The 25,233-nt window shown below is 37.4% G+C and overlaps 2 protein-coding genes across 5 annotated transcripts; both read left to right on the top strand.

Moving 5' to 3' along the window:
• Window positions 1–468: 468 nt before the first annotated feature.
• On the top strand, window positions 469–13,323 carry LOC129438438 (TBC1 domain family member 15). Of its 3 annotated transcripts, none has more exons than XM_055197171.2 (10): window positions 469–846; window positions 2,777–2,962; window positions 3,158–3,270; window positions 3,435–3,538; window positions 7,300–7,367; window positions 7,570–7,716; window positions 7,804–7,894; window positions 9,269–9,417; window positions 10,013–10,151; window positions 12,108–13,323. In XM_055197171.2, exons 1-10 carry the CDS (start codon window positions 627–629, stop codon window positions 12,265–12,267), a joined length of 1,377 nt encoding a protein of 458 aa, XP_055053146.2. In that variant the 5' UTR covers window positions 469–626; the 3' UTR covers window positions 12,268–13,323. The 3 variants fall into 3 exon arrangements, with proteins under 3 accessions (XP_055053146.2, XP_055053145.2, XP_055053147.2); XM_055197170.2 differs by having other exon boundaries at window positions 10,010–10,151; XM_055197172.2 differs by having other exon boundaries at window positions 763–894; window positions 10,010–10,151.
• Window positions 13,324–15,876: 2,553 nt separating this feature from the next.
• On the top strand, window positions 15,877–24,933 carry hsc70 (heat shock cognate 70). 2 transcript variants are annotated; one of them, XM_055197166.2, is made up of 9 exons: window positions 15,877–16,035; window positions 18,761–18,970; window positions 19,350–19,555; window positions 21,799–21,951; window positions 22,357–22,912; window positions 23,118–23,320; window positions 23,437–23,635; window positions 23,815–24,047; window positions 24,327–24,932. In XM_055197166.2, exons 2-9 carry the CDS (start codon window positions 18,766–18,768, stop codon window positions 24,522–24,524), a joined length of 1,953 nt encoding a protein of 650 aa, XP_055053141.1. In that variant the 5' UTR covers window positions 15,877–16,035; window positions 18,761–18,765; the 3' UTR covers window positions 24,525–24,932. The 2 variants fall into 2 exon arrangements, with proteins under 2 accessions (XP_055053141.1, XP_073719423.1); XM_073863322.1 differs by having other exon boundaries at window positions 15,883–16,035; window positions 18,765–18,970; window positions 24,327–24,933.
• Window positions 24,934–25,233: the final 300 nt, after the last annotated feature.

Genomic DNA, 25,233 nt, shown 5'->3' with positions numbered 1-25,233 from the left:
TCTGATGAATACACACCGTGACCAAAGCAGAATATGCTGAAATCTGATAATGCATGTTAATGCATTTAGCTTGTATTAGTATGTGTGTAAAGTTCATGCTTACATGCAGCTGTGCTAATAATAAATAAATAAAAATAGCAATTAAGAATGTTGCCTCTCCAGTGTTACCTGTGACTTTGTTAAACGCTGGTATGCAGATACACCCGCATAACCTGTTTGTTAGCTATATGGCTGTTTTTTTGTACATCTTCATACATGTCATACTTACAACATTGTTTCGCAGCTCATTTCAGAATCTGTATTTATTGCAATTTAAATAAAAAAAAATGCTCCTTCAGACATGAATGACTTCCCTACAAATGTGAATATAACAGCCGACTATGATGCAGTAGCCCTAATAGTATTTCACCACCAGGGGGCGACACAGGAGACCGCCCGAGGGTTTTTATACCATGATGAGTACATGTCATATGACAAGAGGAGGGGTGTGCTCACTGCTCACTTCAAAACACACACACAAAGCTGAATGAACTCTCTAAAAGTCTGCTGCTGAGTTGTACCTGTTCATCTCCAAACTATGACTTCTTTACAATTTTAAGAACATTAAAAGAGTCTTTACCGAAGCAATGATCGCATCTCGTGATGAATCACATGTAGTCGAGAAAAATAAACAACATCTGGATTGTAATGGACCGGTTGGGAGAGTTAAGGGAATGGACATCTGTCGGTCAGTCGCACCTGTGATCTCACCTGAGTCCACGTGCCCGCGCATCTCTCTGCCTGGTGTGATGGACTCCGAAGGGCGCGTGGACGAGTCCAGACTCAGGACGTATATTTTTAAAAACGGTAAATTTATGTGGTGGTCTTGAACTGACACCATCATCAGTAATTTAGGTACTTACACATTATTATTATTATACTGTTTAATGTAATATAAAAGTACTAACGTAATGCTAATGTTTTAATGTAGGCTAGTACTGAAAAGATTCACGTTAAAGCAGTACTTCAAATAAAACGTGGCAGCAAAAAGCATGGTTAATAAGATAAAATAATTGCTCCATTTTAATAAGTGGTTGTTAGAGTTGTAGTTCATGCTGAAAACTTGTAGGCCTAATGTATGTTTTTGCTTGGCTTAGTCTAGTTTAAGTATTCACTGCAAACAGTAAGGCGCAGATATAAAAAAGTTGTTAGGTTTGATGCTTTGATCTTTTCATCATTTAAACTATTAAGGACACTTTTAAGGATGTGTTGTGTGTTTTTATACATAAATAAACAGACCGTGATACTGTAGTACAGTATATTGCATATACAAGGATGAATGCCGTCAAAGTACCGCGAGAGCGATTCAAGAAATCATACGGAGAAGTCTAATTTCGACTCGCTCTCGCGGTATTTTGACGTCATCCGCGTGTCAGTTCTTGCGGTGCTGCATGAAGTCGATTACACGTATCGACTTATTTATTTGTTGTATATTGGGGTTTGTTTCTTCTATTTGCGTCCAAAAACAATGTTATTAGTCTCACATTTTACGTTAACAATTACAGGGTTATTTTTCTAAGAACATTATTTAAGTTTTTTATTTAAATTTGATTTAATCCCCGGTCTGTTTTGTGGTCGTTTTCATCACCACTCCTAAGATCCAATCACGTTTCTAGCAGAAACACACCCTAGTCTGACATCACAACTATGTGGCACAAGCGTGTGACACAAGCATCATTACATCAACTGCAGTGTTTAGAAACACACACATCCAAAGGTGAATTTTTTTACCCGAATTACATAATAAGTTCCTTTCAGGCTGTGTAAAAAGAGGATTAGAAGTTGTTTTTGTTCTGTGTGGTCCCTTAAATGCCCCCTGATCTAATCATGCATTGTGAAATGCTGATTTGGATGGATCTCTTATCTTCTCTCTCTGATACAATTCATTCCTTTAAAGTGATGCAATTAAATGGTGGTATCTTAACAGTGATAAAACTCTTATCTGTTTGTTTAGTCAGGCTTTAGTCGTTACTGTTAGTGAAGTATTGTACTGTATGTAAAGACATTGAGAATACCTCTGATACGTCTTAGTCAGTAAGATATCAGTTCAAAAGAAAGATGATGCAAGGGGTATTTTTCTAAAAACAGTTGAACATGTATGCATTTAGCAGATGCTTTTTTCAAAGTGCAATTTCATTGCATTACAAAGTATACATTTTTATTAGTATGTGTGTTCCCTGGGTTCGAACCCATTACTTTTGTGCTGCTAACGCAATGTTGTACTCACAATAGTTTTACCTTTCCAGCAAATGATAATCTTTTTATTGAAATGCATTGCACTTTCTCAAATTTAAGCACATTTGTGACAGAATCAATTAATTAATCATTAAGAAATCATTAATTTATAGATATGAATATATTAATAAATAGATTACATGTATTGTCAATTACTCTTTTAATCTCTATTATCACATTTTTAAATATATACTGATTAATTTACATATTCTTAGTGTATTTTTATTGTGGAACTTGTTGGTAGAGCATTGCGTTAGCAGTGTAAAATGTTGTGGGTTTAATCCCTGGAAACACACATACTGATAAATGTATACCTTGTAATCCACTGTGTCTGCCAAATGCATGCATTTACATATGAATGCTTTAACCTTTTTTTTAAGTTTTACGTCTGTTTATTGCTAATGTACAGTAATGTACTGTTAATCTTTCACCTTTTATCTTGTCATATCTTAATACGTATGAATGGCTTCTGTATGACATATGTTGTGTTTGGGTGATTCAGGTGGCATTTCACCAGAGGAACGGGGTCAGGTATGGCGCTTTCTGTTTGGCATGTACCCCTGCAGCTCTACGGCTCTGGAGCGCCCCCTGATGCTGGAGCAGATGGCAGTGCGCTATCGGCACATGAAGAGGAAGTGGCAACAGCTGCTTCCTGGAGCCGTTCGACTACGACTTAATGGCACTGATGGTAAGTGAAGTTTTTGGGCAGGACTTACATGCATGAAATACAATATGTGTGAAATACATTTATGTGTTTTATTATGAAACTTACAGTGCGTTGCAAGCTATACATTTGAACAATGTGTGTGTTGCCTTGGAATCGAACCCATTAACTTTGCGCTGCTAAGGCATTGCTCAGTGACAATAACCATTTTTTATCTAGCCGAGCTGTTGGCTGCTGTGAAATATTTTGACCAGAGGCAAGACAGAGAGCACAACAGACAGCAGGTTCATTTGGACGAAGTCAGTGAGTCTTTTTTGGAGCTGCAGTCTCAGGTATAACCAAACATTTTTCAATTTTGCGTGACATTTTATTTTACATATTCATTGTGAGACCAAACAACAGACGTTTCAGCTTATGCTTTCTTCAATGCTCAAATAAAGTGTCACATCGCTTCTATTGCTAACCTAAGCTGACATGAGTCTATATTTATGTTCAGGTGCTTTTTGAACGGGTAACCTTTGACTTGGAAGAGCTTCAGGAGGCTATACGCATCATCGATAAAGATGTTCCCAGAACAGACAGAGATTTACCATACTACCGGTGAGAACTAACTTAGTTTGTACATTTAGGAGTGGATTTCCAGACAGGGGACATATCATGAAAATCTGACTTTTTCCATGTTTAAGTGCTATATTTGGGTCCCCAGTCCTTGTATCAACCTAGAAAATGTAAAAAAATCAACCCAGTAACTTAGTTTTGGTAAACCATGTTCTGCAAGCATGTGAAAAATAGGTAATTGAAATTTGGCTCTCCTTGTGATGTCAGAAGGGGATAATACCGCCCCTTAAAGGAAGAGTCTACTCATTTTCAATATTAAAATATGCTATTACCTTAACTAAGAATTGTTGATACATCCCTCTATCATCTGTGTGCGTGCACGTAAGCGCTGGAGCGCGCTGCGACACTTTGATAGCATTTAGCTTAGCCCCATTCATTCAATGGTACCATTTAGAGATAAAGTTAGAAGTGACCAAACACATCAACGTTTTTCCTATTTAAGATGAGTAGTTATACGAGCAAGTTTGGTGGTACAAAATAAAACGTAGCACTTTTCTAAACGGATTTAAAAGAGGAACTATATTTTATGGTGTAATAGCACTTTTGGGAGTACTTCGACTCGCCTGAAAAGTCCGCTCCCCTTCTCACTCTCATAATGGGAGAGGGAGGGTGTTACTGCACCGAGTCGAAGTACTCCCAAAAGTGCTATTACGCCATAAAATATAGTTCCTCTTTTAAATCCGCTTAGAAAAGCGCTATGTTTTATTTTGTACCACCAAACTTGCTCGTATAACTACTCGTCTTAAATAGGAAAAACGTTGATGTGTTTGGTAACTTCTAACTTTATCTCTGATTGGTACCATTGAATGAATGGGGCTAAGCTAAATGCTATCGAAGCGTCGCAGTGCGCTCCAGCGCTTACGTGCACGCACACAGATGATAGAGGGATGTATCAACAATTCTTAGTTAAGGTAATAACATATTTTAGTATTGAAAATGAGTAGACTATTCCTTTAATCTGCACTATCCAACCACGGCACTGCCATTTAGAGTGCATCAGCTCATTTGCATTTTAAAGGACACACCCAAAAACAACAAATTTTTGCTCAGACCTACAAAGTGGCAATTTTATCTTTGTGATATTTTGAGCTAAAACGTACTCTGGGGACACCAAATATTTATTTGACATCTTTAAAAGTCTAGTCTCAGACTAAAAAAGCATGTTTGAGTTGTCTTAACTTAAGACGAGCTTGCACTGACATACAACCCCAAAACAGAAAAAGTTGGGATACTGTAGTAATTGTGAGTAAAAAAGTAATGGAATAATTTACAAATCTCATAAACTTATATTTTATTCACAGTAGAATATAGATAACATATCAAATGTTGAAAGTGATACATTTTGAAATGTCATGCCAAATATTGGCTCATTTTGCATTTCATGAGAGCTACACATTCCAAAAAAAGTTGGGACAGGTAGCAATAAGAGGCCAGAAAATTTTAATGTACACATAAGGAAAAGCTTAAGGACTAATTTGCAACTTATTAGGTCAATTGGCAACATGATTGGGTATAATAAGAGCCTCTCAGAGTGGCAGTGTCTCTCGGAGGTCAAGATGGGCACAGAATCACCAATTCCCCAAATGCTGCAGCGAAAAATAGTTTTCTGAGTTTCTCAGAGAAAAGTTGCAAAGAGGTTGAAGTTATCATCATCTACAATGCATAATATCATTCAAAGATTTAGAGAATCTGGAACAATCTCTGTGCGTAAAGGTCAAGACCGACAAACCATACTGGATGCCGTGATCTTCGGGCTCTTAGACGGCAGTGCATCACATACAGGAATGCTACTGTAATGGAAATCATAACATGAGCTCAGGAATACTTCCAGAAAACATTGTCAGTCAACACAATCCACCGTGTCATTCGCTGTTGCCAACTAAAACTCTATTGGTCAAAAAAGAAGCCATATCTAAACATGATCCAGAAGCACAGGCGTTTTCCCTGGACAACGCTCATTTAAAATGGACTGTAGCAAAGTGAAAAACTGTTCTGTGGTCCAAAGAATCAAAATTTGAAGTTCTTTTTGGAAAACTAGGACGCCATTTCATTCGGACTAAAGAGGACAATGACAACCCAAGTTGTTATTAGCGCTCAGTTCAGAAGCCTGCATTTCTGATGGTATGGGGTTGCATGAATGCGTGTGGCATGGGCAGCTTACACATCTGGAAAGGCACCATCAATGCTGAAAGGTTTATCCAAGTTCTAGACACATTTGATTCCATTCAGACGTCGTCTCTTTCAGGGAAGACCTTGCATTTTCCAACATGACAATGGCAGACCACATACTGCATCAATTACAAAGTCAAGACTGCGTAGAAGAAGGATCTGAGTACTGAAATGGCCAGCCTGCAGTCCAGATCTTTCACCCATAGAAAAAAATTTGGTGCATCATAAAGAGGAAGATGCGACAAAGAAGACCTAAGACCGTTGAGCAACTAGAAGCCTGTTTTAGACAAGAATGGGAAAACATTCCTATTCCTAAACATTGGTCCTCTTCCAGCTGTTCCTTATATGTACATCCAACTTTTCTGGCCTCTTATTGCTACCTGTCCCAACTTTTTTTAGAATGTGTAGCTCTCATGAAATCCAAAATGAGCCAATATTTGGCATGAAATTTCAAAATGTATCACTTTCAACATTTGATATGTTATCTATATTCTACTGTGAATAAAATATAAGTTTATGAGATTTGTAAATTATTCCATTCCTTTTTTGCTCACAATTTCTGCAGTGTCCCAACTTTTTCTGATTTGGGGTTGTATCTTTAAATATATCACTGCCATTGTTTTGTCTAAAGGTCACACCAGTAACATTGTTTGTAAGGTTTGTTTGTAAAAACGACTTAAATATCCTAATATAACTAAGGCCTAATCCTGGCTTAATCTAAACCCTGTCTGGGAATAATAACCCTGTCTTAATGTGCTAAATAATAAACATGATATGCATGTGTTAGGAGGATAACACAGTATTGCAGTAGTGGCCTACAAAAACAGCAGTAGTTCTGTTTTTATGTCCTTTCTCTTGGCTCGTCTGGTTGTTTTGCATTGTTTGTTTTGTTAAATATGACAGTTCCTGTTCGTCCTAATACTTTTTGTGCTAAACAAACGAAGTGTTGTGACATCACATATGTCAGTTCCAGTGCTGCACATATATGTCATTGTAATTTATCAATCATGCATTTGGCAGAAGCTTTTATCCAAAGTGACTTACAGGGCATTACAAGGTATACATTTGATCGTGTATTCCCTGGGTTCAAACCCACAACCTTTTGTGCTGCTAACGCCATGCTTTACTATTAAGTTATACAGGAACACAACCTATTAAACAACATTTGAATGCTGACCAGCAGCTGTCAGACCAAACTAGAAAAGTTCAGTCTTATTGTGGTTAAACAGTAACCAGGTAATGATTTGAGTCTTGTTAGCTCAAGTTGTTTGCATAATTTACTTTACAATGACACATATCAAATATACTGACATTTTTTAAATTAATTGTAAATATAGACTTTAAAATAATCACAGATGCTGAATGAAAACACATTTTAAGTGTTTAAAAATTAAAGTAGGCAAAAATTATAAGACAGGATACTGGTCCCTCACTTATTTTGAAACCATCTCTTGCTTCATATAACTTCTACCTTATTCAAGTTGAACATTATTCAAGTTGTTTACTCAGTTAAGATACTTCTGCTTTTTCCTTGAAATAATCAGGTTTGTAATTTTATTATATATTTTTTAAAGGAATGAAGGCTTGGGCAACCTGCTTGTGTTAAGAGACATCTTAATCACATATGCTGCTTTCCACCCAGGTAAGGGAAATGGCGACATCTAGTGGTTAAATTGGGAACTATTCTTTATTTTGTCCTATGTTAACAGCATGTCTCTCTCTCTCTCTCTCTCTCTCTCTCTCTCTATCTCTCTCTCTCTCTCTCTCTCTCTCTCTCTCTCTCTCTCTCTCTCTCTCTCTCTCTCTCTCTCTCTCTCTCTCTCTCTCTCTCTCTCTCTCTGCAGAAGTGAGTTACGCTCAAGGAATGAATGATCTGTGCAGCCGCTTTCTGGAGGTTCTGGACTCCGAGGTGGACACTTACTGGAGCTTTTCCTGTTATATGGAAAAGTTTTCCAAAGACTTTCGTGCCGATGGGCTTTATCGAAAAATGGGTGGGTTTTCTTAAATATTTTTCTACATATTGAAATCCTGTCATCTAGTCCACATGCTGTTCTTATTGATGTCTTTGTTTTCCTCAGAGCTGGAAGCTGCTTTGCTAAAGGAACTGGACCCTCAGCTGCATGCTCATCTGGTAACAGATAACTTCGATAGACTCACGTTCTGTCACAGGTTTGTATTTATACCTGGTCATCTTAGTTGTTTTGTTTAACGTTTTTCCCTATTTTTATTCATTTTTCATCCGTTCACTAGTTAATACATCTCTTCATATTGTTTAAGTCTCCCTTTAATTAAGTTGTTCTCCCAAAATAAAATATCATGTTGAACAAAATATAAATTTTTTTTTCGTGTAAATTTCTATAAATAGTTTTTTTTTGTGTCTATTGCACGAGATTTGGTGTTTGGGTTAGGATTTGCTTTTATGTATTGGTTTCTACATGTTTTTTTTCCACTTTTAAAACTATTCTCGCCTGGAGTTGGGGTAAGAGTTGGGGTTTGGGTTAGGATGTCCAAAAATGTAAAAGAAAGTGATTCTAACCCCAACCACAAGCGACAATGGTAAGAAAAAAAAAAGAGGGAACAATACATAAAATGACACGAAAAAGAAAGTCGTGCAACAGACACGAAAAACTATTAATAAAAATTTGTGTGACACGAAAAAGACATTCGTGCTCAAGGCACCAAAAAAGCCGAATTTTGTGCCATGGACACAAATAATTTAATCCAATTTTTCGTGACTATAACACAGCTTTCTGTGAGATCAGTCTGATTTTATTCTTTGTTGTTCCACATCCAAATTTCTTTGTTCTATGGAATGCATTTAAAGTGGAGTAAATTTACTTGAATTACATTTATACATTTAGCAGACACTTTTATCCAAAGTAGAGGTCTTCTCAGGTCTAAAGAAAAGTACCCGACCTACATGTTTATACCCGATGTGTATAAATATTTTTAGTAGGCCCAAGTCCGACCTGACACAGTGTAAATTTTTTTAACCCGAATGGGCCCGAATGTAAACGGCACAGACGTATGTGCAGTCAGCAGCCTGCACACACTAGAAAGAAACCCAGGTGGCCTTGCAACCAATTTGGCCCGCTGGTTCATTTATTTTCATTTGTTATCTGACGACGACACAAAGGTTACTGCCACAGTGTGCATTTAAAATTGATTGACAGTTCTGGCTCAACGAAACATAATGTCGCAAGCGCTCTTGGAAAACAAAGGGGGGGGGGGGTGTAAAAGGACTCTGCACGCAAGATAGTTTTGTTCTTCTCGGGTCCATTTTGCAAAAACACATTCATTTAAAATTACCCGAGGCCACTAATATTATACCCAACCCGTGTCCGAGGCTCACGTGAAACTTTTATCCTGAACCCGCTCAGGTCGGACCTATGGCTTTCGAATCTAAGTGAACCCGTAAACATTTTTGACAAGTATGTGTGTTCCCTGGGAATCAAACCCACAACGTTTGTGCCTGTTCACACAATCTGTTGAGCTTCACGAACATTGTTTTTGATAGAAAGCTTGCTGTATTAAATGTTGCAGGTGGCTTCTGCTGGGTTTCCAGCGCGAGTTCGAACACAGTGATGCTCTGCGTCTGTTTGAAATTTTTAGCTGTGATCATCTAGAGCTCATCTCACAGCAGGTGGATCGCGCTCGATATCAGGAGAGACTGGCACGAAAACAAAGTCTAGGTAAGAGTCGCCTAAATCTGCTTTATCAAAACCTTAACCCTGAGAAATAACAGCGTTTGTGTTATGGCCATAAATGATGTCTCAAGTCATCATAAGTTTATTGAAGGGGTGTATGATTCTTTTTTTTTTTTTTACGGATTCTGCTTGCGATCAAAGTGAGAATTAAAGAAATGACCCAACACATATGTTGGGACGATAATATATCCTAGGGCTTTAAGGATTGGACTTTTTTAACTCTTTCCCCGCCATTGACGAGTTATCTGGTCAATTAAGAGAAAGCGCTTCCCTGCCAATGGCGCTTCCCTGACAAGTTTTTAAACACTTAAGCATCCACTGATTCAGAAACAGTTAAAACGTTGTGTAGGTTTTGATCATCATTCCAAATGTGATTGCTAACAAAAGTCCCTTACAAAAATGCTAAATTTGGGTATTTTTGGAGAAACAAAAGCTGCCGCTGGCTGCAACTTGGTGGGAAAAGAGTTAGCTTGGAGGCTTAATTCATAGTGTAAAAGTTACTTGCAGTAGCTCTTACAAATTTTTTTTTTTGATGATTTGTTATCAGTGTTTTGATTCGTAAATCTGTGCCCTCCAGAAGATGAATCTGTGATGGAGCTACATGCTGTAAATACAAATTTCACATTTGAACTCTTCATGTGCGCTACCATACTGCTGGACAACAGGGATACTCTTCTCAGCTGCAAAAATGAAGCTCAACTCATCCAATTTACAAGCAGGTGTGTGTTTATAGCATCTGTAAGTGTGTGCATGCTATAGAGAGGTCGTTTTTTTAATGTGACTCATATCTTAGTTGCGTTCGCGATTTGCACTTTTTAAAGCTTTCTGCATATTTTTTTATATTTGGGTCAATGACGTGACGTTAATTATTTTTATTTATTTATTTACTTATTTATAGAAAAAATTGCATAAAATATAATCATCTAGTTTAGTGTAATATGTTTTTTTACATACATTTTTACATCATCTGTCAAAGATTGTTTAGAAAACAGAGCTGTTTTAAGCATACGTCAGGACAAATATTACAAAAACGCATTAAAATTTACATTTAGAAATAACAAAAAAATATATATTTTAAAATGATTTTTCTTTTTTTATGATTATGCTTACATGTCATCAAGGTGGATAAAATATTTAATATTTCTCGTTCTTTAGCGCAATTGGCGGTTACACCATGTGACATTTTCAGGTCCATTCATTCTAGGAATGCACCGAATCCAGGATTCGGATTCGGCGAATACTGGGCTTTTTGATGAGGTTCGGGTTCGGCCGAATTTTTTTTACACCGAACCGAAAATCCTAGGCTTGCGCTATGCTGGTCGACGTCACACGGCTGTTGATTACACACATCGGGTGCTGACGTAGAGATAAGCTTTTTTCTTTCGGTGAGCCTTAGGGGCGGTTCACATTTTGCGGACGCACCTGGAAAAACGAGCGTGTCGCACCGCATCTTTTTCATTATGGTAATGGCTTATGGTAATTGTCAAAATAGTTTTTCCCTCTTGTCATCCTGGCATAATGTTGCCTATCCTTTTTTTTACAGTTAAAATTAAATAAAATGAAAAATACACTACTGTGGACGTTGTTTACTTCATTAATGTGTTTTACTGTGTTAATGGATAAGGATGCGAGTACGATTCGGTATAAAATCTAGATTCGGTGCATCCCTAATTCATTCTTAATTTTCATAAAAATTTTGCAAATTTAAGTTTTTTTATTGCATAATATCAACATAAATACACCATGTGAATTGATATATACCTGATGCATGCTTTTAAAACAAGTTTTTTTTTTTCTCAATTGCCAAAACGTTTTGATCACTGACCCATTTACCCAATGCTCACGTAACACATGCTGTGTGTGCAATTTCTGAGGAGTATCTATAGAGTAGAAAGATTATAAACGAAAGATTAGCTTTATCGAATCTTTCCGATAACGTACGAAAAAATGAAGAAGGAGGAGTTACTACCGCGGGTGGAGCGAGTACGAGTCATGCAACACTATACAACACTGTTTAACTTATGATTCACTACATGTTCGTGTCATTTATATAATATGCACGCGACTATTTCCAACATAAGACAGAAGTCTTACTTATCGCATGCAACTCATGACCCGGTTTGGAAAATCCAGCGCATCAAACACACACGCAAAACTCCGCTGCTACCCCGGATAAAAAACTATATCCATTGTTTTCATAAGGCTGGCTTTCTTCTCCTTACATCCAAAAACACACTTCTTCTTTCGTGGCATTGTTGAATTTTAAAATTAAACAAAGCTGTGTCGTGTGATATGATGTTTGCAAGTTCTAGCGTCTCCCACTGATTGATGGGGGGGCGGGGTTTTCTGGGGGAAGTGCCCATATAAAGAAGTGATACATATAGAAACCCCTGAAACGTCAGCTGGACCTGTAATTGAAAAAAACTTTCTGAAACTTGTACGAACCCTGGCGAAGTGCATTCGGCACAGAAATACTCGTAACATGCCCAACTGCTTTTTTGACACTTTGCCTACGTTTAGCATGAGGAAACAACTCTATAACTGTGTTAATAAGTCAGATTGCATGAAATGCCATTGAACCACCCCTTTAATTTATTTACTCATTAAAAACAAAGGTTCAAGGTATGTTGATATACTTATGATTGTACTGTATAACCATGATATTTCTATATCAGTCTGCAGGGCAAGCTGGACCTGAACAGCACACTAAAGAGAGCAGAGGAACATTTTTACGACTACTGTAAGCGCTCGGCCTGGGATTATTTGAGCGGCCGCTGTCGTGTGCGAAAGAACAAGGAGGATTTCTTTTATCACCTGAGACACCTTTTCTCCTGAGACCAAAACGGCCTAAATGGGATTTTCGTGGAAAATGTGACGGATACGTTCCTGTGGAATTTTAACCTGAAGAATGATGCTGCTTTTAAATCAGTGTTTGTTGCATGAACAAGATGAAAAGAGTTCCAAACTTGTTCTGCTGTCTTAATGTGTCAGGATTATTTTGACATACAGTAGCCTACTCTGAGATGAACCTTCATCACTTATGCAAACATTTACTGTAATTTGGTGTCATTTTAATTAGCTTTTACCTTGACAGTGCCTAAAATGCAGGTACAGTAGAGTACATTTTTTTTTCTTTTTCTAAGACTACAGATATCGCTGATACAGTAAGAGCTTGAATTGGCAGAAACCTTCACTCATTTGGCAGACTGAACCTGTTATACCATCTACGAAACATCTGGTGCACACATAAGTCACATAAGAGCACAATATAATAATAGAAATGCGTGCAGATCAGAAACCCGGTTCTGAGAAGCTCTAGAAAATCCCTTGTGGTCTTCTCACACCAATTTCAAACAGTTCTCAAGTATCATCTGATCAGAAATAGCTCAGTGAATGGAGACACCCGGACCCCGTTTACCCCGAGATCACAGTGCCGTTGTTTTATTACGCGGAGGGCACGAAACACGTTTACACCTTGTTTGCACACATATGAGTATGGAACACTAAACATTTGCATATTTGATGTCTTATGTATATTTAATTAATATTATTATTTATTAGTAACTGTCACCAATTGACACAGTGCACATTCAGTGAATTGTGCATAGGTTTTCTTTGAACCTTACATGAGTGCCGTAGTTTTATGCATAATTCCTTGAAATTTGCACATTACTTTTATGCTGTTAACTAATGTAGCACGATAGAAAAGATTATATAGTAATGTTAAACTGAATGAACTGAGAGAGAGAGAGGGTGGGGTGGTAAGCATTTTATTTTAAGCTTTACTGTGACATTTAAGCGCTCTCTTTCTAGTGAGTCATGGACACTACAATTTTAGTTTGTACTGCTCAGTACAATGTTATTCTGTAATAAAGTGTAATACTTTTATAATATTATTGTTTGCCCTCTTTTTCAAGCTCGTTTAATGAAACTACTGTAAAATATGCATAACATCTGTAAAATCTGTAATGCCCATTAAAACCTGAATCAGTCTAATTGGGTAATCTTTTAGCCTGACTTTGCTGCCGTGGCATGGGTGAAGGAGGCGCAATGATATTGCACAGCAGCCGAAAGTAGTCCTCTTAGTAACTTTCAATAGCAGGGGAATATGACAGGTGTCATGGGCAATTTGGTCCCCCCTGGCAATTCTGCCCCCTTAGGACCCCCGCGTGATTCCATTGGCTGAAAAAACTTAGCGCCTTATTACAATTCCCACAAAATCTCGTCATGATTTATGTAGTTACACTGTAAAAACATTTGCTGCCTTAAATTTTTTTTTGTTAAATCAATGCAGATTTACAAGTCATGTCAACTTTCTATTATTTATCAAGACAAGAGATGACTTTTTTCAATTATATTTTATAAGTTATAACAACTTACCTGTAGTTATAACAACTCATCTCCAGTCAAGATAAATAATTGTAAGTTGACATGACTTGTAAAACTGAGTTAATTCAACAAAAAAATTTAAAGATTTTTTACAGTGTAGAACGTGGTTAAAATTACAATTGATATATTTTAAATGATATGTTTATAGTAGTATATAAATAAGGCTATAGGTAGGAGATCTATACATTGCTTGTGTCATTTTATTATTTAGATTATTATACTGTACCCTTTCCACTTTTGTACTGTGTAAAGTTAATAAATTTCTTATTCAAAACATGATTACTACATAGCTGAATCACACATTAAAATTATAATTTATAAGCCATGATTACTACACTTTTACTATTTAAAAAAATACATTTCGTAAGGTATGTTAATAATTAACAAAAATAAAAGTAACATGAGTATTAGTTTATTATATTCTTTTTTTGTAAATTTTTTTTTTAAATGTGTATGCTTCTATTTTGTACAACGTAATTAGCTTGCTAGACCGCTAACGCAGCCGAAATATCGCAATGACAAATTTTTGAACAGGCATTAGTGCTTGGTACCAGTCAGGGTCCTAGGAGAGACCGAATTACCAGGGGGGACCGAACATATATGTATAAAGGCTAGATGTCTTACGGCGGAGTCTCTAACGTCCTCACCTGGCGGCCATCTTACCCCAGTTCGCTCACTCTAAGCATTGAGTTTAATGGTGTAGGTACTTTTAAATGACCACAACTTGGTCAATTTTCTACCAATTTTCAAACGGTTTGGTTTCTTACAAACGTTATTAACGTAATTCTGGATGCTTTAACATTTTTCATGAATTTTTTCAATTTTTTTAGTATAAGCATGCAGTGTCATAGGTACATCTTTGGTGTTTATAACAAACCAAACCGTTTGAAAATCTGTAAGAAATTAAGCAAGTTATGGTCATTTAAAGTACCTGTACCATTAAAACTCAATGCTACGAGTGAGCGAGCATCATGTGGTAAGATGGCCACCAAAATGCGGACGTTCCACTCAATTGGCCAGCAGCGCGGGCGAGACATCCTTTATACATATCTATGGGAACGAATTGCTCATGACACCAGCACTATGTAATATCATTGCGCCTGCTGCAGCCATGTTACGGCAGCAAGTCTGTGATTATTACTCCATAATGAGAGTATAGTTCCTAGCCATATCTGCCTTGAAAATCACAACTTTTAATTTTCTATCGGTCTTAGTACACAATATAACCACATAAAAGTCAAGTTTTAAATAGGAAAAATATCAAAACTCTTTGGTTATTTTTGAGCGCGATGCTAAATGGTCTAATCAGATTCAATGGATTATGCTATGCTATGCTAAAAGTGCTAGCGCCAGACCCGGAGATCAGCTGCATGGATTCCAAAACGGTAAAAATCAAATCTTTAACTCTAGGGGATCTGGAAAATGAGCATATTTTCAAAAAAAAAGTGAGGTCCCTTTAAACAATTAGGATTTGCCCCAGGTCTTTTCCAAAGGAAAACTATGCTACTGAGTTAACACACACTAATGCTTATACAAACGTTATATAATAATATTTAAATTATATTAATAATATTAATTTATTTTCTTTGGTAATGTCCTATGTCACCTAGGGCACTAAGTATGCCAGGACCATCACATATATAGGATATGAGAGCAAGACAAGGTTTCATTCACAAATCTAGCATTGTATGTGGTGGTTAAGCGTGAAACATCAGTTTTACTGCTTATTCTTCAGCTGTCGTCCATGTGACCTAGCATGTGTGTATCACCCTTATGTGTTTCACTTTTAATACTTAATGTCAAACTTATCTTGGCTGAGCATATGTTTATCTAGCACACTACAGCACCACCAGTCATTTTAAAGGCAAAAAATCCTCACAAAACATGTATTGTATTTTGCAATGTAAAGTAACTGATGCAGACTTTAAATCCTTTTGAATGGGAACTATACAGTCTGTGTTTTTTGTGCTGGTACTAACAGTCGGTTGTTACTTCACTCCTTTTTCTCTGAATAGCAGATATTGGGCTGCTGAGCCAGAGCACATGAGTAGTGCAGTCTGGAAGTTTCTCTGGAGTCAGGTGACCTCGCGCTGCTGTGCCTATAAACGCAGATCAGTGTGTGTGAGTGCAGAATACACCAGAACCGACTCCAGACTGGTGCTGAGGGACACAACACACATTTCCTCTCACTTATCTATCAACTTATTCGGTCAGGTAAAAGATTTCTTTGAGGCATTGCAAGAAGCTCGCAACAATTTTGCTTGGCATTTTGTGTCGCCTGCTTGTACGTTTTGGATTTGAACACTTTTGGCAGTGATCAGATCTAAAACATTGCCAAGTCCATTTTATCTTTGCATTTGTACCCAGCTGATTAACACGCTTGTCAAGCAAGGCAGTGTAGAAACTCCATTAAAATGAATAGGTTTCCAAAACTTAACTCTTTGCAACAAACAATGTTGTATTTGTTAATGGATTAGCTTACATGAACTAACAATGAACAACACTTCTATATCACTTATTAATCTTAGTTCATGGTATTTTCAGCATTAACTAATAATTTTTTAAAATCAAAAGTTGTAACTGTTAACCTTACAAGTGTGGGGGGTTAATAGACAATGAATTAACATGAATAATAGAATTGACATTAAAGATTAATAAATGCTGAAAACTATGGGGCGGTTTCCCGGACAGGGATTAGACTAGGCATAGACTTAAACACTTTTAAGAGCTCTTCAAACTGAAAAAACTTGCACTTACATATCTTAAAATACATCAGTGCCCTTAGTTTTACCTCAAAATGCACACAGGTAATGTTTTTAGTAAAGCATGTTTGTTAAAACTAGTTATATTTCCTAATTAAACTAAGGCATAGTCCTGGATTAAGCTAATCCTGGTCCGGGAAACCGCCCCATTATTGTTTATTCTTAGTTCAAGTTAGCCAATGCATTTAATTATGTTAACAAGTTTATTGCAAAGTGTTAACACTATAGTTTTACTTACATTTACTACCCACGTGTGTAGTAAGTTTGAACAATGTGATTAGATTCTTTATGGCCTCAATGGAGTGCACACATTTTGGACACACTCATTCTTTATTATTACTATTTACCACATTTTAGAATATGCCATCAATGCTATGAAGCACAAATTGAAGTGGGAATTATGCAGTGACAAAAAAAATCATATATATATATATATATTTGTTAAATGGGCTCGCTTTCCAGATTACAGATATGCAGGGCATTCACTCACTCAATCAGCAATATTAAAGGAATTCCCAAATATATTTAGCACTCGTCGGACTGCTTTTTATGCAAATGTTAGTTATGGGAATGTTGTAAACCTTCTGGTTGGCATAATGTATATTTGTCTACCAAATTATTTATTATATATTAATAGAGGCCTTTATCAATTAGATAGATCAGAATGTGTTAATGAGAAACAAATTTAGTCAATTATGTCAGTCATATACGCTATGAGAAAAAGATGGGGGTGGCACAGTGGGTAGCACTGTTGCCTCACAGCAAGAAGGTCCCCGGTTTGAGCCCCGGCTAGGTCAGGTGACCTTACTGTGTGGAGTTTGCATGTTCTCCCTGGGTTTACTCCAGGTACTCCGGTTTCCTCCTACAGCCCCAAAACATGCAAGTTAGATGAATTGGAGATGCCCAATTGCCCTTTCCCAAACCTGCATGGATCAACTTTTGAATGGATTAACTCACCATAAATTTAGCCATCGATACTGGAATGGTGTAATAAATAAATAAAGCAGAAGAAATTAGAAAAATGTGGTCAAAAATGGTCCCCATCTGTCATCGGGCAATATCCTTTCAAAGACTGATCTAATGCTCCTAAAAATGTGTATTAGTTCCTCAGTCGGAGGCACATATTGGTACCAAAGAGTGCATATTAGTGCCTCAAAGCTACATGTCGGTATTACATGTGTACCTTTTAGGATCGTTTTCAGTTGCACTGCCACAGTGAAAGCTTGGGACAATTTTTGGCCATTTTTTTCGGACAGTATAAGCCTACACTAAAATTCCTCCCTCTGAATATATTGTCACGCATTCAGACCAAATAATGCGGCTATCGCAGGTCACATGAACTCTACAGCAAGTCCTTTGTATCTCTACACTGTAAAAAATGTCTGTAGAAATTACAGTATTAATGGGTATTAATAGCAACTAGCTGCCAGTAACTTACTGTAGATTTTACATTTATGTTATTTACTGGCAACAGTTTGTTCAAAGTTAAATGAACATGAAACTTTTTCAGTCTTTATCTTCCTGGCAACCAGCTGCATAATTATAGCAAATATTTACAGTGTAACTTTCCCAATGTGCTTATAAGTCATGATGTTATAAAAAATCCAAATCTAAGCCATATAGACAAATATAAACAACTAAATAAATCTGAACAAAGTAATTTCATAATAAAATTACAACAAATTGAATTTGAGTCAGCAGTAGGCCGTGTATGGTGACATAACTTCACAGTAGCTGTGCCACACATACACACCCTTGGTCATGGCATACAGCCAGTTCAGGGCTTTTTAAAGCAGCTGACGGTTCAAGCATGGTGGCGTGACCACATCGGTCAAAAATATGGTGGTAGTTACACTACGTGCCAGTATATTTATACACATGTACATTTGATTCATTTCATTCACCTTTTAATCACATGTACACATATTTAATGATTGACAATGATATCAGTGCTTATTATTTAGATGTTAAAGTCCAATATACATAAATTTAATATTAGTTAGATTGTATTGCAGTACATGTTTGTGACAGGTTATAACAAGCTTTGTTTGGATAACCAGCTGTGACATAAAATGTGTATAGCCTTTCAAAAGTCTTATAACCAAAATGCATATTTATAAACAGTATTTATAAAACAGTAAAAGACTATTTAACTTCAGCCATGTTTTTTTATTCAGGCAGGATGTCAAAAGGTCCAGCTGTGGGTATTGATTTGGGCACCACCTACTCCTGTGTGGGCATCTTCCAGCATGGAAAGGTGGAGATCATTGCCAACGACCAAGGGAACAGGACGACCCCCAGCTACGTCGCTTTCACCGACACGGAGAGACTCATCGGAGATGCAGCCAAGAACCAAGTAGCCATGAATCCCAACAACACAGTGTTTGGTAAGTCATGCCATATAAGACGTATTTAGATCTTAAAAACATAAGTATTTTTTTGTGATTTTTTTAACATAAAACATCTTACATAATGAAAAGAACATTCTGGAAAAATATAACTTTTATGCTTCTAATCTCATGATTTAATCAGAGTCATAACATTATGTAACTTTAAACTGGCTTTCACAGACAGAATCATATAAATATGATTGAAATAAATATATTACACTCTTAAACCATTAGATGGCAATGCAGTTATATGACTATATTTTTGTTGAGGTGTGATATTTAATGCCATCTAACCCCACAGTAAGATCTGCTGCATGGCCATATATGAGCATATGTGTATAAAACCACTGCTTTCCTGTCATTGTCTTTTTAACAGATGCCAAGCGCCTGATTGGTCGACGCTTTGATGACGCGGTAGTTCAGGCTGACATGAAACACTGGCCCTTTAAAGTCATCAATGAGGGCAGCAAACCCAAGGTGGAGGTGGAGTACAAAGGAGAAATCAAGACCTTCTATCCTGAGGAGATCTCCTCTATGGTCCTCACCAAGATGAAGGAAATTTCTGAGGCCTATTTGGGCAAGGTGAGATGAGAACAACAGAATACCGCAATAGTTGAGTTACAGAAGCAATTCATTTCACATTATAAAGCCTTTTGCATTTATGCATTTTTTTTTTACACGTTCTGCCATTTCGTTGCACACAACATGCACGCACAGGAAGCACAAAATAAGAGTTTTAACAATGTGGTTGTCAGTTATGAATAATAGGTCAAGATTATGTTTGTGATAAGTGCACTTCCTAAAATGCTGATGTATAAGTTATGGCATCACTACTTTTGTTTCGTACTGATCTTGCACAATTCTCCTCCATTGCAAATAAAATAGTAAAAAAAAAAAACGATTAAGAAAATCTGTGATTCAAAATATATTTTGAACAGAAATTAAATTAAAGGTGCAGTGTGTACATTTTAGTGGCATCTAGTGGTGAGGTTGCGAATTGCAACCAATGGCTCAGTTAACTGCTCACCTCTCGCTTTTACAACGCATAGAGAAGCTACGGTAACCACCACCAGACAAACATGTCATCTTCGGATAAATCTTTGTAAAAAAAGTTTGTCCATTAAGGGCTTCTGTAGAAACATGCCGGCACAAAATGGCGACTTCCATGTAAGGGGGTATGTAGATAAAAACGTTTCATTCTAAGGTAATAAACACATAAGGGTTCATTATAAAAGGTCTTTATACACACCTGATAATATAGTTTTGTATATAAATTTCCATTTCTGTCAAGATATCCTTCTAAAAATTACACACTGCACCTTTAAATATTAAAAATTTTTGACAAAAGCACATTATAATGTAAATAGTTTAATAAGCATTTATTATGCACAAAATAATTTCAAAACAGTAATTTTGTAAATTTTGACCATGTAAAGGTCCTTTGTTTTATCTGAAGCACATAAACCTTGTAATAAAACAAATTTTTTTAGGTGTTTACATTAATGTTTAAACATACTTTTCATATCTGCAGATCCAGACAAAAGCATGCAATAGCTTGTCAAATACAGTTACACCCATGACATATTTTATGTCATGTAGTCATGCCAAAACACAATCTAAAGGCCTCTCCTTGGCTGAAGGCCACAAATTTTTACAGTCGCATCATATAAGGTTTGGGTTCAGTTATTGATAAAATGAATAAAAAAAGAATACAAATGAAAATGAAAGCAAACAAACATTTTGTGGTCAGGTGGTGAAGTGCAAAGATTCATAAACAGTTTTATCTAATAACATGTTATAAAGTGGTTTTGAGAACGTCACCACAGATTTATATCTGATTTTGCGTCAGCCAATGATCTTCAGAATTTAAAAAAAAAATATTACCAATGAAAGCATTTGCTAACTCTGCAAAATAAAGCATCCCTTTGATTACAGGAAGGACGTGAATACATTTAATAGAATTTGATTTGTGAAAGATCCTATTTTTGTGAACATTTGTTGCATGTTTTGCACATTGCATTACACAGTTAATTACTTTACACTGTTATATGAGATTTGTCATAAAATAAATCACGAAAAATTATTACTAATGCAAATACTTTTTGTCACAAAGTGAGGATTTCTAAACACATGTAAGCTGGCATCTACGAACCATTGGGTTTATCAAATTAAAACCAATCCCAGACAGCAGATGACTCTGGGCCAGATCCTTACCGAATTTGTGCCGAAGTCAGCAGCTCCAGTGCGGATCCGGCATGGGGTCATCTGCTTCAATTATTTAAACAAGCAAACAAACTAAACATCTCTGGGTGATGTTTATTAAAGGTGCAGTGTGAAAATTTTAGCGGCATCTAGTGGTGAGGTTGCAAATTGCAACCAACGGCTTAATCCACTGCTCACCCCTTGCTTTTAAAATACATAGAGAAGCTACGGTAGCCGCCACCGGACAAACATGTCAAATTCAGAGACCACTTAGTAAAAAAATTGTCCGTTAAGGGCTTCTGTAGAAAAATGGCGGCACAAAATGGTGACTTCCATGTAAGGGGACCCTCTGTGTATGGAGATAAAAAGGTCTCGTTCTAAGATGATAAACACATAACGGTTCATTATGAAAGGTCTTTATACACCACTGATAATATTGTTTTGTATATTATTTTGCATGTCTGTCAAGAGATTCTACTAAAAATTACACACTGCACCTTTAAATGTCTATATAATATGATGGATATAAAAACCTCCCTAATGCTTGTATGACAGTGAAAGTAAATGTGCCTACACAACCTCTGATGCTCATCAGATCTTCTCATTTGATATTGATATGTTAGGCTGTGACAAACGCAGTCATCACAGTGCCTGCTTACTTCAATGACTCTCAACGGCAAGCCACCAAAGATGCTGGAACCATTTCAGGCCTTAATGTGCTTCGGATAATCAACGAACCAACGGCAGCTGCTATCGCATATGGGCTGGACAAAAAGGTACACAGATATTTTGAGTTAAGCTAGGATAGTAAAGAGCTTTATATGGTATATTCCTTGTTTAAGAGTATGAACTTGGTTAACCAGAAGGAGATGCCTTGAGTGCATTGTTACAGTAATGATATGTTTGTGATTATGTTGTTTATTTTAGATTTTTGTAAGTGTCTAGTTTACAGTAAAAATCAGGTTTACATACAGTAATGTGCTCCTGTATAGCTCAGTGGCATAGAATTGTGTTAGCAGCGTGAAAAGGACACCCAGTAACACACATAGTAATCAAATGTATACCTTGTAATGCACTGTAAGTCGCTGTGGATAAATGTAACGTTTGATAACATCATAGTCGGACTAATCCGCCGTTTACATTAGTAGTTCACTGGTTACTAAACAAGTGTATTGTTACAGGTTGGTAGTGAACGCAATGTTCTGATCTTTGACCTGGGTGGTGGCACCTTCGATGTGTCCATCCTGACTATTGAGGATGGCATTTTTGAAGTCAAGGCGACTGCCGGTGACACGCACTTGGGCGGTGAAGACTTTGACAACCGAATGGTCAACCACTTTATTGGCGAGTTCAAGCGCAAGTTTAAAAAGGACATAACCAGCAACAAACGCGCAGTCCGTCGCCTGCGAACGGCATGCGAGCGGGCCAAGCGTACCCTCTCCTCCAGCACGCAGGCTAGCATTGAGATCGACTCTCTCTATGAAGGTTCCGACTTCTACACTTCCATCACCAGAGCACGTTTTGAGGAGCTCAACGCCGACCTCTTCCGTGGAACCCTGGAGCCGGTGGAAAAGGCCCTGCGGGATGCCAAGATGGACAAGGCGCAGATCCACGACCTAGTGCTGGTTGGCGGTTCCACTCGCATTCCCAAAATTCAGAAGCTGCTGCAGGACCTCTTCAACGGCCGGGATCTTAACAAGAGCATCAACCCTGATGAAGCAGTTGCCTATGGAGCTGGTAGGTGCTTTTATGAACGCCATGGACTCATCAGGTTTCTTAATCCTGGTTTTGAGAACCTCAAAGTTAACAGATAGATCCATGAACTGAATCATGAACCAGGATAAAGAACCACTGATTTACATTCTACTAGTTAGTCTAGTCTTTTTGGCTCGCTGGTGTATAACATATTGTTATTATCTATGTTCCCTTAAAACCCATCCAGCGGTGCAGGCAGCCATCTTAGCGGGAGATAAATCAGAGAATGTCCAAGACCTGTTGCTACTGGATGTTACTCCTCTCTCTCTGGGCATTGAGACAGCTGGTGGTGTCATGACTGTGTTAATCAAGAGGAACACCACCATTCCTACTAAACAAACCCAGACATTCACTACCTACTCAGATAACCAACCCGGTGTACTGATCCAGGTACTATAAATAAAAGAGTTGCAAGAATTGGTAACTGTATTCCGAGTTGGCGAATTCATGAATTTCTACTTGACTTGTATGAACACACAACTGACACCTGGTTTACGTTTCATTAGGTATATGAAGGAGAGAGAGCCATGACAAAGGACAACAACCTTCTTGGCAAATTTGAGTTAACAGGGATCCCTCCTGCCCCTCGTGGTGTGCCGCAGATTGAAGTTACTTTCGACATTGACGCCAATGGCATCCTCAATGTTTCTGCAGTGGACAAAAGCACTGGCAAGGAGAACAAGATCACAATCACCAATGACAAAGGTAAGATCATTTCCACAAATGAGACCTTTAAGATCAAGACAAACTCTCAGTTCTTCTAACGCTGACCCTTTTTTTGAGAGTTCACTCCTTACTTATTTTACTTCAGAGCTTTCTTGGGTTCAAAAACCAACTCAGTTGTCCACCCTGAGTTTCCTCCTAATTTCTCGTGCTTCTTTTAGGTCGTTTGAGCAAGGAAGACATAGAGCGTATGGTACAGGAAGCTGACAAGTATCGTGCAGAGGACGAAATTCAGAAGGAGAAGGTCACGGCCAAGAACACTTTGGAATCGCTGGCCTTCAACATGAAGAGCACTGTGGAGGATGAAAAGCTAAAGGACAAGATCAGCGCGGATGACAAGAAAATCATCATTGACAAATGCAATGAGGTCATTTCTTGGCTGGACAGAAACCAGGTAGGTAACAATAAAAAAAATGTGAACTGCACACAAATTCTAGAGCTTAAGACTAACTTTGTTATGAGTTTGTCATTGAAGGATCTTTGATACAATTAAATTTCCTCGCCTTATGGAAACTTGATTAGTCACCCAGAATGTTTCACCCAAAAACACAAACACCATTAACCCACATGCCAACAAAAACATGTGTTGCGATAGCAATGTTAATTGCCCAGTATCTCTCTCAGTCATTCTTAAATTTCTTCAGTGAACTGAATGTTATCTCTTGTGCGACAGACTGCAGAAAAGGATGAGTATGAACATCAACAGAAAGAGCTGGAAAAGGTCTGCAACCCCATCATTACCAAGCTCTATCAGGGTACTGGTGGCATGCCGGGTGGAATGCCGGGGGGAATGCCTGGAGGATTTCCTGGAGGGGCAGGAGGTGGTGCAGGAGGAAGTGCATCCGGTCCTACCATTGAGGAGGTTGATTAATCCACAAAAAAGAAGCACCTAAAGTGTAATTTTATACATCTCAAACAGGCTTATTATGATGCATTTAATATCTTGTACTCACATTGACCCAGTGTGCCAGATGAGACCAAATATATGTCACACTTACATAGCAAAATCAGCATTCACAGATTTCCTTATGCAGTATGTCAGAAAATCACATTTGCAAAGAATCCTGAAATGCTATCTGTAAGCTATTATTTAATAATTACAAGGTCAGTCATAATTCACAAAGTGATAGAAATACTTATCTGAGGTGTAACCGTTTAGTTATTTTTATTATTACTCAACAGGAATGGTAATTTGATTCATTCATGTTTTATGAATTATTTCAGTGAGTGTTTACCTTATGACTCAAGATGCTATAATAAACACACTGAATTATTCAAATCTTGTCTTGTGATTTTTGAATGGCTTTTGAATGGATTTAAGTAGAAACATTCAGACATTTAGATCCTCGCTACAACAAAGACACTGTCAATGATATTGTACTGTTGAGTTTGTTCTCTCCAACACAAATCACGTATCTCAGTGTATATAAATTCAGTGTAGCGATCTTGTTGCATTGATGTCTTTGTATGAACTGCAGGGTGATTCTCGTGGTCCTCTGGTCTGTGATAGTGCAGGTGCTTAGTATCAGATGGGCATTGTTTAATGGGGAACAAATGACTGCAATGTTTTCTTGAAACTT

This window comes from Misgurnus anguillicaudatus, chromosome 24, assembly GCF_027580225.2.
Source record: "Misgurnus anguillicaudatus chromosome 24, ASM2758022v2, whole genome shotgun sequence".
Classification (NCBI taxonomy): Eukaryota; Metazoa; Chordata; class Actinopteri; order Cypriniformes; family Cobitidae; genus Misgurnus; species Misgurnus anguillicaudatus.
Note: the sequence above shows the minus strand (reverse complement) of the source record. Positions and strands in the feature narration are given on the sequence as shown.